This window comes from Armigeres subalbatus, chromosome 3 (genome assembly GCF_024139115.2).
Source record: "Armigeres subalbatus isolate Guangzhou_Male chromosome 3, GZ_Asu_2, whole genome shotgun sequence".
NCBI classification, from domain to species: domain Eukaryota; kingdom Metazoa; phylum Arthropoda; class Insecta; order Diptera; family Culicidae; genus Armigeres; species Armigeres subalbatus.
Window position 1 is genome coordinate 227,315,781 of NC_085141.1, and position 14,477 is coordinate 227,330,257.

At 36.8% G+C, this 14,477-nt stretch overlaps 1 protein-coding gene across 1 annotated transcript; it reads left to right on the forward strand.

Annotated features, from left to right (window-relative positions):
- Nucleotides 1-2,846: 2,846 nt before the first annotated feature.
- LOC134226318 (phenoloxidase-activating factor 2-like) lies at nt 2,847-13,052 on the forward strand. Its single transcript, XM_062707026.1, has 5 exons — nt 2,847-3,221; nt 3,317-3,432; nt 3,511-3,677; nt 12,132-12,331; nt 12,398-13,052. The coding sequence occupies exons 1-5, from the start codon at nt 3,159-3,161 to the stop codon at nt 12,941-12,943; spliced, it is 1,092 nt and encodes a 363-aa protein (XP_062563010.1). The 5' UTR covers nt 2,847-3,158; the 3' UTR covers nt 12,944-13,052.
- The last annotated feature ends 1,425 nt before the right edge of the window (nt 13,053-14,477 follow it).

Here is a 14,477-nt window from a genome sequence, read left to right on the forward strand (position 1 = left end):
TGAGAGATGTCACGCCATTTACATATCTGCCCCTTTCAATCTATATAGAAACGCGAAGGATTAAAGACATGCTACAAAAAACTCAAAAATTAATTATTCCGTGATAGGGTTTAAAAGTGTGCAACATCTGCTTTATTTTTGTTTTTATCACCACCTTCGATTCATAAGATTAAAGCAATATGGTTAATTTATCGACTTGTCATTATTCTTTGCATTAATATATCTATTAAAATTATGTAGAAATATAAATTTAATTTAAAAATTAATTTTAAAAATAAATTTAAATTTAAACAAAGCACGACATCCTTCCATGACTGCTTTTCATACGAAATTGAACAAAGAACCCATGATACTTTCATTTGGTCGGCCTAGATAGAAAAAGATGCTTTGCTCTCTGTCTTGTGACGATCACGACCTTTTGTAGTACTGATTTTGATTCTTAAAAGAACCGTTTGATTTTCAATAATTCGCCTTCTCAGTCACAAACAGTAACAAAACCAAATCAGAATCTTGAGAAACTTTCACTTGGCTGCCACTGATGCCATCCATGCGAATAAATAGATACCGAAACCACCGCCATCGATGCTACGACCGCTACCAACGCCATCGTACTGTCCGCTCTCCGTTCCCACTCTTCGTAACCACTCACCGTGGATCATCGTACAGAAATGACGCGCGATCGCGAATCATGGGCCTTTTCAAACCCGGAGAAAATAGAACGGTGGGTCACAAGGACTGTAACATACATCAATCTGATGTCCGTGTTGGGAATGCATGAACGGGATTGGTTGGTTCTGATATTTTTATTGTGTATGACTAGAATTAAAAGTTTCAATAGTTTATCGTAAATAGTCAAAAGTTTCAACGAAACTTACAAATTTCTGGAGAGTTTCGGAGTAGATTGATATATAAATCTCGAAAATCCATCGAAAGATAAAGGCTCTATTAACGTTCAAAATCTTACATGATTTCGTGACGGTCCCCAATTTTAGTTTCTGATTTGACACCCAGTACAGTTATTGATTGAATGCTTTTTTATGTCTATCTTCCTTTTCAAATTTCGAGAAAACCTTTCGTAACGCGGGAAATAAGGAATGCTCAAATAAGCCAAGTACCAAAATATACACAGACATCACCTCAATTCGTCGGGTCTTTAATCAAAAGTTCGTTTGTGTTTCACCGGTATGGACTTATTTCGAACGATGTAAGGGAATCCCCGACCGATGCTAATCCGGTTTTAATGTAAATCATGGAGACAGAGATAGTACGACGTTGTATGTTTTCGTTGTTCTATTTTACAATTATTCTTGGTTCTGCATATGCATAGCGCGTATATGAAGATAAAAGTTTCCACCGAATCCCTCCAAAAAGCCACTTTTGATTTATTGTGATTGCGCTATACGTGATGAGGCGCAAAAAACTCTAGAGGTTTTTAATCTTAACATTCATATTTTTTCAAAATTAATCGGGGAAGAGTTTGAACCGTATCATCGTGGGACTGAAACCACGAATAAACAAGAATTTCCTTACCATACAAGATAACATATCATATTTCTAATTCTTACAGTTTACCAGCAATGAGAGGTCTGATAAATAATTTTAGATCAGTTTTATTATGTACAGAGGAAAATTAAAAAATCTTTAATTTTAGTAGAATTAAACTTGTAACTCTTAATAACTGACGAGTTGTTGAATATCCATGTAAAAATCGGTTTGCTCATCAGTAAAAAATGAATTTTTAATAATATAAGACTTCATTATATTCAAAATATAATTTAAGAAAAGAATCTATAGAGAAAATTTCAGATTCCTGCTAAAACGCAATAACGAACCGGGGAGTTGTTAATAAGGGAGCAGTTAACGAGCAGATCCAATCACCAACTTCAACGGTTACACCACCAATAATAAGCATTCCAGAGACTCTGTCCGCATCCAGGACCCAGCGCGAACACAAGGTGCATTGACTCTTCAAGTTTCGCTGCATCAACAAATCATGGTCATCTACATGAATTAAATGAAGCGACAAGCATTCTAAGTTTGGTCTTTGGTTAGTGTACATCGTTTTGTTATTTCAAGATAACTAAACTCTTAATCCCTAAATCTGGGACATTTCAATATACGTATAAACAAGTTTCAAATACATACCGACATCAAATATTTGTTATTAGAGATTGGCATCCAAATCGTAACGCCTCAGTATTCTGTTCCCTCACAGCAACCGTAATAGTTGACTCCGTAGACTCATCACTTCTCTTAAAATCATATTTTATAATCAGGGTACGTAATGCTCACTCAATCTCAGGAGCACATGATTTTCCCTCACGAAAGTTTTCGGGGAGAAATCGCTATTCGGGAAAGAAAAACAGCCTGGAGAGTGATAACAATTTTTCGCTCACTTCGATTGCCGCTAAACGTTGGTTTGCTCTTTTTCTTTCATATTCGAGTCTTTTCGTGGCATCATCAATGCAAATGGCAGTAGCTTATGTGGAACAAATAACTTAACGCTTTCATACAGATAGCGTGGTGGTGTGGCTAAAGTAAGCGCATCCCCACAGCTATTATTGTTACTATTCTGGGTTCGAATCCCGGCGCGACCATACAATTTTGTAATTGTTCTGCGATAATTCTCGCGAAAAGTGAGTGAGAGGTAAAAGCAATGAAACGAAAAAGGATTTTCATCTAATAGGCAAGATTTTCGTTCATCTTCTAACGCTAATTCTAAAGAAAAGATTGATGGGTGAAAGATGATCCTCAACATAAACAACGAAATAAGATTTTCCCTTGGCCCGAAAAACGCTTGCTTTGGTCTCATTGAAAGGAAAAGTCGAAACCCTGTTTATAATATAATAACATAATAAAATAATAAAAATATAAAATAAATATAAAATAATTTGTAATAATCACGTAGTTGTATTTAAGGCGGATTAATCATGCCATACATAAATTTAAATGTAGTTTTTGAAGGTTCAAATCGTTGATAGTTTGTTTTCCCACTTGTATCATCCCTGCCCAACACATGGGACAATCGTTGACGCAGACGTCGCACGTTTCCCAAGAGAACCTGTTTATCGACAACTTCGTACAGACAGACAGCCGATGAGATCAAACCAGTCGGTGCTTTACCTCTCAGAGATTAACACACGCTTAACGTGAGGGAAATGAAGAGACCAGTACTGTTGTTTACTGTCGTGCTTCTTATCGCTGACCGGTCCAGCAGTCAGGTACGTATTGAGTCATCTCGGAAATGGTTCCGTTTATATTGGATTCCATATTAATTCTATGAAATGCAATGAAATATTTTGCTCAATCTACATAGTCATGCGAGTGCGTAAAGAAAAATCTATGCAAGGCCGAGCACAGTTTGGATGTTACCGTGTACCCACAGAATTTCACGCAACCTGTCGGATTGGATCCGATGTCTTTTGATTTGAGGTGAGTTGAGGAATTCACTTTTTTTTACTAAACGATCTACTTACGATTACTATACAGTTAACTTACGGTTACCTGCAGATTATCGGATAATCAAGGATGTGATTTATTGGAAACATGTTGTGAAGCAAAAGATATCATCGCTGTATCTCCAAAAAGTGAGATCACATTTGATAGATGTGGCGTACGTAATCATAATGGAATTGGATACAGGCTGACTGGATTTAAGAGTGGAGCAGCACAATATGGTACGTAGTAAGACAGTGTATAAGCATGATCCATATTCATAAAGATTCATAACGATGGAGTAGCCGTGAACTTTGTATTTTAAGTATCAATTATTTAACTAATGACAATTGAGACGTTTGTCATTTATATTTCATAAGAGTCAGCGATTTAAACCTGAGCAGTGAATTTATTACAAGATCCTCGGTAATAAAGCCACTCCATGCACCATCCAAATCTGCACATTTGTTAGAATTGTTCAAGGACAAGCCTCCCGGAATCCAAATTTATATCTACTCGTGTTTTCTAGAGCACACCACTCAATACGAAAGCAACGCACAACTGTTATTTTTATGCGACGCAGCAAAACAAATATAATAAAAATTGCAGTTGTGCATTGCTTCCGTCTCGAGTGTTCTCTAGAAAACGCGAGATTTGAATTTGGATTCCGGGAGGCTTGTCCTTAAGTGGTCAAAATCTTGACTGCTTTTCGTAAAGTCATCGACGGCGAAAATAAGTTAAGTAGGGGGAATGACGGCTTTGGCAGGTTTTGTTCTATTATTGGCAGGGGGTTTTTTATGATTGACTAGGCTCAAATTTGGCCTAAACATTCTTTGCATATCAAAGAATATTGTGGCTAAATTTCACAAAATTTGGTCGACAAAAACCCCCCTGCCAATAATAGAACAAAACCTGCCAAAGCCGTCTTTTCCCCTACCTATATACAAAATACTTATTTGTGAAACTCGCAATCAATGTAATTGGAAACATATTAGTTTCGTTGAATTTATGGGAGAACATTTTTTTTTGGTGAGCTCGGAAATGACTATTACATATAACACGGTGTTCCTCTGACCGTTATTAACAAATAAAATCTCCATCAAAACTTATACCTGGAGCTGAATTCTGGGGCTATACTGCGTCTCTGGACGAAATTTAAAAAAAAAATCGTAGGGCCCGTTTTGGAGTTACGCCCTCTTCAAGACGTAACTGTATGATTTTGTAGAAAATAAATATAATATCTCATCAAATACATATTTTTCAACTTCCAATGAGTCGTCAGCAATAAAAGTAGTATGCTGTATACTACAATGATGTACTAGCTTTTATTCAATGTATTAAAAGCAGTAGACATATCCTCGTCGAAAATATGCTTATTAAAATTGGTATCGTTAACGGAGGGTGATTATCAAAATAACACTCTCCCTGATTTCAAAAAATCCAGATCCTAACCAAAATTTCAAAATCTGAAACTCGTACATTTAGGGCTATTGGTGACAATCGGCTACAAGTGCTGTCTTTGAATCCACAGTTGCCTGAAAAATTCGAACCTTATTGATATGGAATAGCTAAAATTGAACGATTTTGGAGTACATTATTACAGATGTCCTTAAGATTATAAACCTGATAATATGAATAATAGCCTATTCCTTAATAAATTCCTGCCTACTTAGTGAGGCAAAAAAAACTCGAAGGCGGCGATCCCAGGACAAAAAAAATTGGAAAAGTCGGGCATGCTGCATAAAATACATCCCATTCCCGGCAAGGACAGTGATTCAATATTGATGAACAGTCCTCCTCTTTCACTTCACAGTGTAAAAACGAACTGGGCAGCTTTATGGATTTATGGAGTAGGGTTATATCTGTCACCTTAAAGGTGCCTTAAGCGTACAAACAGCTTCACTGGGCATACCACGATCTTCTTGATGCTGCGTACATTTTTTAAAAAAGGCGGATTTGATAAATTTTGTTGCTTTAGTAAAGAACAAATTGCTCCTTGAATTCATATCATTATCAATTGAAAACAAAGAATTGAAGTGCAAATTGCGTTGTTTCTCATTTTTGTAGGCAGCAGTAAGCATGACACAGATCAAGTCAAAATCATCCATTTTGCGAAAGTTATTGGTATATGAGCAGTGACGGGAAATGTGTCATGTCATAATGTCGATGTCGTAATATCATGTTCATGTTAATAACTTTTTTCACATGGTATGTACAATTGTATTTTCATTTAAACATGCACACTTAATTTTTTTTTGCCGGGATCTCAGCAAAATGTTAAACTTTTACCGAGTTTCGCACAGCCGTGCCCCAGTAAACATGTTTTTGCTGAGATTTCTGTCAAAGTTGCTGAAAATCAGCAAATAATTTGCCGAAAATCAGCATACGTCATTTTTGCCGGGATATCAGTTTTTATTTTGCTGGGCAGACGGCTGTGCGGATTTTTGCCGTGTTGCAGAATTAAAAACTGAGTGTGTGTAGCCCTTAAAGGACCTTAAAACTTTTTTCTAATATTGAAACATGTTATTGGAGGATGTTATTGATAATGGAACAAATACCCTATGTGAATAACATCTGTCATTTTTGTTTACCGGTTTAGAAGCCTTTTCAAAATGTTTTCCGATTCTTGTTTTTCATATGAACTTTCACCTGGATATTATGTCGCAACTGATAAGCATGTTGTCTCTTTTAAAAGTTTGGATCTTTCTAAGACCTCCAAATATCATATCACAAATTCGTTTTTAAACCTGAGTCAGTGCCAACCCGAACCCTGAATAAAAAAACATTTTCAGTTCCATCTGTCATTGGATATGTTGGTGTGCGTAGCATCGTGTTTGTTTTGATTCGAAACATATGATCCAGGACATCCAGTGCACTGGCAGTGCGTTCAGATCATGATAAATAATCAGATCAGATCATGATAAATAAATATGTTTAAGTGCGTGAACTGATTTTTGCGGATAGTGAAATTTACTTTTGGGTAGATATAAATAGGGGAACTGCTCCTGGAATTCATCTCATGGTCTGATATTCATCCCATCAAAACAAAGCAATGGAAAGGAATTTGGATTGTTTATTATTTTTAATGATTTTTTCAGCAGTGAGCACGCATGTTGATATATGTTCAGTGAGATGGAGATCGGAACAGTTCCCCTATTCAATTATATTCTATAATACCGTGCACATTTTTATAGCAAGAATTCCGTATAGAATTCATGTCAAAGAGATTTTCCATTCTACAAAAAATCTAAAGTTTTCGGAGAACACTCAGAAGCATGTCCAGGATTCTCCAGGATTCGCTATTTTTTTTTCCTCGCTACCTCTCCTGATAAAGATAGCCTCAAACCTCAGGAAAAATTTCCACCAGATTTTGGGCCCCGTGCATTTTCAATTTTCAAGAATCTCCCGGAGGAATTGCTCAAGGTACTTCCGGGGGAATTTATGTACGAACCTTGCTGAGCAATTCCTGAAGGAAACTTCGAGTTAGTTCCTGTATTCCAGAAGGATTTCCTGAAGAAATTATATTGTAGGAATTTTCAAATTAATTCCTGGAGCAACTTCCAACTTCCAGCAACTTCTCGAAAGGATCGCTTGGAAAAAATATGGAGAAATGCCTGAAAGGTATCGCCAACAATTCAAGAAATAATTACTGAAAGAATTTCTGAAGTAATTTCTGGCAGAATTCCCGAAGAAAATTCTGAAACGCACGAAAGAGTTTTTGGAACAATTTCAAAAGAAAGAATTTCTGAAGTAATTTCTGCATAAGAAATAATTCTATTCGGTGTTCCTCAAATATATTTTTCTGACAATTTTTAGCGGATTTTGTGAACGGATTTCAAGAGGAATTTCCAAACTACATAATTCCATCCACCGACCTAATTTAGGACACAATCCGTGAGTAAACCTGAATGAACTTATGAATACATAACTTCCCTAACAATTATTTTTAAAAAATGATTCTAGACATCATTTAAAACTACAATAACAAATATCACAAAATTCCCAAAAAATAAGATTTTCAACGCGCATTTCATTTTAATAAACAGACAGTTTCGTTTCTCCCTTCTGCTTGTTTATTCCACCCAGTCCCACCCACCCACGTGGTTTTGACAGTTGAAGTACAGTTAAATTGGTGAACCCGGTGCGAAACCGTGAAACAACACAGTGCGAACCCGACAGCTTTGGGGTTGGAACTAGTGCGAACCTAGTTCCAACCTGAGCGAATAAAAAAACACTTTGACAGCACTTAGGTTGGAACTTTTTAAAAACGAATTCGCAAAAGTTTCATATAAGGATTTTTTAATACATTCTGCCATGCGCAGTGATGGCACAATGAGCATATATCGGTTTCCGTCCACAGCAACTTTAACGTCACATGTAGAACTATTACATAGAACATCAAATAGCTGAAATTTATTGCAAAAAAGGACATGTGTGCATTTAATATTAATTAAACATAAATAAATAGGGATAATCATACTTAGTTGGCTATAGATTGAATGTAGAATAAGATGAAACTGATCTTAATTTTTAAATGTTCTCTGATATATCTCATTTTACTTATCGTCGTAGTCAACGTTTTTGTATAGAATTCTATTGGTTGTAACAATAAAAACTATTTTTATCGCTGACAACGCCTTGGAAGTCGAGAAATATGTATTTGACGAGATGTTATACACAGAATTCTGTTTTTACACAATTTTGTTTCGGTTGTATTTTTAATCGGGTTGCTTGAATTTACAACCAAAATCCATGCAACATGTTCCTACACACAAAAAAAAAATCGTTGGTAAAATTAAAAGAAACGTTGGTAAAATTGATAAAATGAGTTAGTGATTTTCAGTAGAAAGTATAAGACTGTTGAATCTACAATTGTAAAAATGTCACTTCTGCAGGAACTTTGACAAGAGCCGAATTCTCATAATAACAATAATCCTCTCAACAATAAATGTGTATTAAGCTTTACAAATGACATTTTTCTCTCAAAGTTAATAACATTCAAAAACGCTAGTGTACTGTCAAAACAATAAGTTGTTTTCATTCTCAATTTTATGAGTATATTCTCAATTTTAGTTTTCGTCAATATTCTAAATACATACAAAATTGTTTTTTTTTTTTCATTTCGTTTTATTCATTACTTTACTTTGCTTATTTATTGGATGCGACAATAATTCCCGGCGTTGAACAATCTGTATCTCAACAATGTTTGATACTGTTTACTTAATTCCGCCGAGTTCCGTCTCCTTCTGGAATCAACACCAGAAAACTTGATCGTCACAACATGTAAACCGCAGGCGACTAGTTAACCGGCTGCCACTTCCAAAAGAATGTCGGTCTGGATGCGCTGGGAGCATAACTGGCACCCATTGCTCTAAATATTTTGACCCATTGAATCCGTCAATTGTGTTCACGAAACACTCACTCGCAGTAATTAAATTTATTATCCAATGCAGTTTGGGTCTTGACCAGTAAACGAAATCCTGTGAAATAAAATTAGAAATGTAAACAAAAAGAACATAAAATGCAAACGATTGTGCCTAAAGCCCCAAACGCAATACAACGGAACGGCGACGGAAACGGCAAATTTGACAGAAAATATATGGGCTAACTGTCAAATTTTCCGTTTCCGTCGCCGTTCCGTTGTATTGCGTTTGGAGCTTTACCGCTTGTTTTACCTCGGATCCATTTTGTAGTGGCGCCGGGTAATTGCAGATGACAAAAATCCCGAAGAACGCATTGCGGCTTTTTTTTCGGGAGCAAACATTGTTGTTTGTGAAGTTGTATAGAGCGTATGGTTTCTTTTTAACCGGAACCTCGGATTTTTTGCTTCCCAAATGCGCTCGGTGTTGGCGAAGTTCAAGCACCGACGAACCGACGTGTCACTGGCGCTCTCTGACTGTCTCACGCTTTTTAACGGTCATTTGCTTTTGCGGGCGATCGCTTCTGTCAAATGAGCTAAGATACAACTCCGCTGCAATGTTAATACACGTTGGATGGAGGCTGAGCTATGAAAACTTCGCGAGCCATTATGGGGGTGGCGGTAGTGTTCGATGATTTTTCATCATGGTGTCGTGGGCAGCTAATTTGAATTATTTTCCATTAAGTGACACGCGAGGTGACACGTCGGTTCGTCGGTGGTACAAGGGCATCGAAATAATCGTAAATATTTGAAGCCGGTCCTTCGGTTCAAAGTTTCAACCGCAACGCGATGATCTGTTCCGTCCTGGTATTTTTTTCTGCCCAGTTATGATGACAGATCGTCGCGGGCTGCCAGATACATTATTATTTGTTCTCAGTGTTGCCAAAAATATGAAGTATGAAAATAGTTTTGATTATTTTACAACTTTTGATTTAAGAATTCACCTTCCCCTCGGATATGTTACCTTGCCGCGGTGGGTCGACTTACGCCATTAGTACTGATATGGCAAACAAAGACATATCCTGTCGTGGTGGTATCACATGTTGACTATTTTTATTTGGTGCCGCGATACATATCTGGCATTGACGCACTAATTTACGGCATTTGCATGTGATCCACCGGATCTCGTGTCTTGGAGCCTTGAATGGTAGTGCAGTCAGGCAGAGGCCTTTTTCATCAGTGATAATGATGTGAGTTCTCTTCTTTTTGGCAATACTTTTCTGATGCGTTCCCTGTGACGATGAGTCGTAGCCACGCTTACATTTAGCTAGCTAGGCATTTATTAAAAAACAAAGTATTCAAGACATTCGTAGGGAATCGACTGCTGGATTCACTGAGTAGAAGTTTTTTCAAAACTAGGAGCGTGGTGCCAGTTTTATTTTGTTATGCCTCACTTCGAAGAGCAATAATAAAAAAATACCACACATTATAATGATGGTATATGAACAATCTTATGACGGCTTCATTCACGATAATTTTTACTAATAGAAGGGAATAGGAGTGATGAAGCTTTACTTTGCCACCGAAAAGTAAATCCTATAGCTGACTCATAACAGATCATTAGTACATGATAGATAATGACAGTTAGTTCGGAAACGATCAAGCTACTTATTAGAACATAATAATAGTAATACCTTGACAAAGGAATAACAATAAAATAGACTAAATGCACGAGCAGTTTCCACTTTTTACAAAACATAACTTACATTGTGTTTGATAGTATTGACATAGGATGAACCAATAACTTAGGCAAACAAAGTAATTCATGGAACGCATACTTCATACCTTCTGACCATAAAGACAAGAATGACATCGTACAGATCAATCTATATGATTCGGCAATTGAGCCTCCAAAATAAACGAAAGATTAAAAAAACTATATGATTAGGAATGAGATAATGGGAGAGAGTATCTATTAGAGTTGTAAATGTAATGTCTTTTGAGCCAGTTCAACAGTGTCTTAATGGACGACATGATCCTTGTACGGCTGGAAAATTGCTTCAAAAGTTATTAACTTGTCATTTTTTATAAATCGGGGATTGAACACTTTCTTATACTTGATAAAAAACTTCCGACTCAGTTTCTTCAATGAATCATTGGGCAACATGTTCCATGTGAGTTGAAAAAACTGCTTCGGTCGATTTCGAGCGCGTACAATGACAATAGACGTCTAAATAGCATAAAAACTGACAAAATAGCTTGACTCTGACAAGAAAATGACACAAATGACTTTAAACTATAACGATGTTAGTTAGCATGGGACCTGTCTGACTATTTATGAACGTAATTCCCTCTGATTCAGTTGCAACCGCGTCTTCTTGGTCGACATGTTCCGTGCACGGCTGGCAAACTGCTTCGAAAGGAATTATGCTACGGTATCATCAAAGGCCTGGTGCAGAGGTTTCTACTCTATTCAGAGTCCCGCCAGTAAATCTTCATAAAAAAAAAGAATTTACACTGTGAAAATCAAAGTTTTAAACTGAGCAAATAACTTTCAGATTAACCATTTAGTAATTGACTTGAATATTTTAGCACTCAAAAATACAATATTTTACTGACTTTTAAAATAAAATTAGAAAATATTGAAATCACAATTATTTTTTTCTCTGTGTAAAACCCCAAAATAATCCAGAGAAAAATCAGATGTTTATTCATATACCATAAACATTTTAGATGGGGGCAAAACTGAAACAGAATCATGTGCAATTCTTCGATGTATGTCAGTTACGTCTTAAAAGAGCGTAACTCCAAAACGGGCCCTACGATTTTTTTAAAACTTCGTCCAGAGATGCAGTATAGTCCCAGAATTCAGCTCCAGGTATAAGTTTTGATGGAGAATTTTTTTTGTTAATAACGGTCAGGGGAGCACTGTGTATAAAAATGCATTTCCTACACCATTTTTCTGCAGCTACAAACACTTCCTACCACTTGTATTTCCGAAATAGGGTGTTATGTTTTCAACATGATGTTGCAAGGTACAACAAACAGTTTTTGGTGCACGGTCTTCACGGTCTTCTTGTGCAACTTATTTTACGGTACACTTAATTGGGTTTCCACACCCAACCAACTATTGTTAGATTTTATTACAATTATGTATTAGAACCTTCCAAGGCTGTTTAATAAATGGGCATGTGCGAAATTGGCCGAATTGTATGAAAATCTAACATCCGAAGGATGGGTGCATTGAAACTGCAGTTGTTGAAATATACACTGATTGTTCCTTAATCGTGATGGGACTAATAAAAATTTATATTTTAACTACATATTTCATTTCCAGGTGAATTTCCTTGGACCCTAATGCTGTTGAAAAGTACGGATTTACTTGGTCTCAGCAAAGAGGTTTATTTGTGCGCCGCTTCGCTTATTGCACCGGATTTAGCATTAACTACAGCCCATTGTGTGAATAAGACAGAGCAATATTCTGTTAGAGCAGGCGAATGGGATACTAGCAGTTTCCAGGAGTTATATCCAACACAGGTGACATTAAAAAAAAAAGTTTGCAAAACATTGCTAAAATAAATTTAAATAAATCTCATTTCTCAGACTCGAACCGTCATCCAAGTCGTGATCCACGAGAAGTACGACATATACCATCACAACAATATAGCGCTGCTAAAATTGGACTCGCCTTTTACCGCTGACCACAACGTGCAGATCATTTGTCTACCACCTCCGGAACAAAAATTCGATGGTGCCGAATGCTTCACCGGTGCTTGGGGCAAGGACAAATTCGAACAGGGAGTGCAGCAAAACATTCTTCGCAGCATAGAGGTTCCCGTCATACCCCACGCTCAATGTCAAGAGGCGTTCAGACAGACACGCCTTGGGCTGTCATTTATTCTCCACAGTAGCTACATGTGCGCCGGTGGAGAGGAAAATGTTGACGCCTGCACTGGTGACGGTGGAGCGCCTCTGGTTTGCCCGGCTGACAGTAATCGGTACTATCAGGTGGGCATTGTCGCCTGGGGCATCGGCTGCGGACAAAAGGGAGTTCCGGGTGCTTACACCAATGTAGCCAAATATGTGACTTGGATTCGGCAGCACGTGTTTGAGCTGGGAACAAGTCTAGAATATTCAACGTATCAGTAAATGTAAGTGTGCTTGTGGTACACGACTCAATCAGTATCATGAAATTAAACAATTAAATATTTATTTATTACCTAGGCTTGAAATAAAGGGTAGTACTTTGACCGTAAAATACTTGATTCATTATAGTGGAATGTTATAAGGATTCCGCATTACGAAATTTGTGATAACTTCACATACCCAGCCATTTATGAGTTATGTCAAAATGAATTGACGAACAAAATATCTTCTTTTCTCCCCATGTCACAACCTGTAAGAATTTTTGTCACATTTTAACTCTCTTGAAGAAGTGGTCATGGTTCTGCTCAGTAAGCAGATAGTTCGCCGGGGACAATTTTTTTGTTCTGTGCGGCCGAAACGAAAATCAATGAGAGCTTGTTTTGTCGTGTTTCTACTCAGTAGGCAGATAGTTCGCACGGGTCGATTTGATTGATTGATGTGCGATTCAACGTGTGCGAAACATTTGCAAGATCCGGGTTACTTTGTTCTGTTTTGGACGGTTTGTAAGTAAACGAATATATAAAAAAAAATCAGGATACACTTTTTTAAACTAATTTTATTTGCTAATTATCTAATACATGCATTCATCTCTTAGACTAGGTGTTCCGTGTTTTCTTAACACTATCATCCTTATTTGCTATGTTACATAATTAGTTATTATTAATACATTTTAATTGCCTCTGGCCGTTAGGATTTTTCCTCTGGTTGAATTGAACCATGTAGGAATTACAATGTTTTCAACTTAAACTAAACTTAACCTAATTTGTACTAAGGGTACAAGGAGCTACTAGATTTTTGTCTAAAATTGTAAATTATTTTGTTGGACATTTGATGCAATGTCTAAATATTAGAAATTCTATGAAGTTTATTGGTACTATACCACAGGCAACTTCAGAATCATTTTCAAAATTTTATTTTGAATCCTCTGAAATGCCTTCTTTCTGGTATTGCAGCAACTAGTCCATATTGGCACAGAGTAATTCTCGCTGAGACCGGGCCACTATTTGCACGAGGTTCTTAAAAAAATCCTAATTTTAGAAAGATGAGCCCCTTGTTAGTTATACACGAGATCTTCTCAATGGACCCCTCGATTTTTGTCAATTCTTGACTCACCAAAACTGTCATAACTCCAACATTTCTCAACCGATCATAGAGATCAATATATCGAGTGTATCCTCAATTTAGAGGCAGACATGTTGAATTTGGCTGCCATTTTGGATTTTTTTTTTGAAAACTATTATTCCGGCTGGTTGGCAACCACCAATTTTGAATATTAATACATCGATCGAAAGCTTAGCTTATATTGTACATTGTGTCCGAAAATCTCAAGTGTAGCATACAACAAAGCTGGTCTAAAAATTTGTTTGTAAATCAAACAATTGTTTTTAAGGCTCAAGACTCCATCACAATGTTTTGAAAATTGATGACTGTATCACTTGTTTGTAATAGTGATGCAATTGGTACGGAAAAATGCAGCAGCGATAAATAAAATGTTGTTTACAACTGGGGTGGGTGGAAATGGGGTGGTAAAAATATG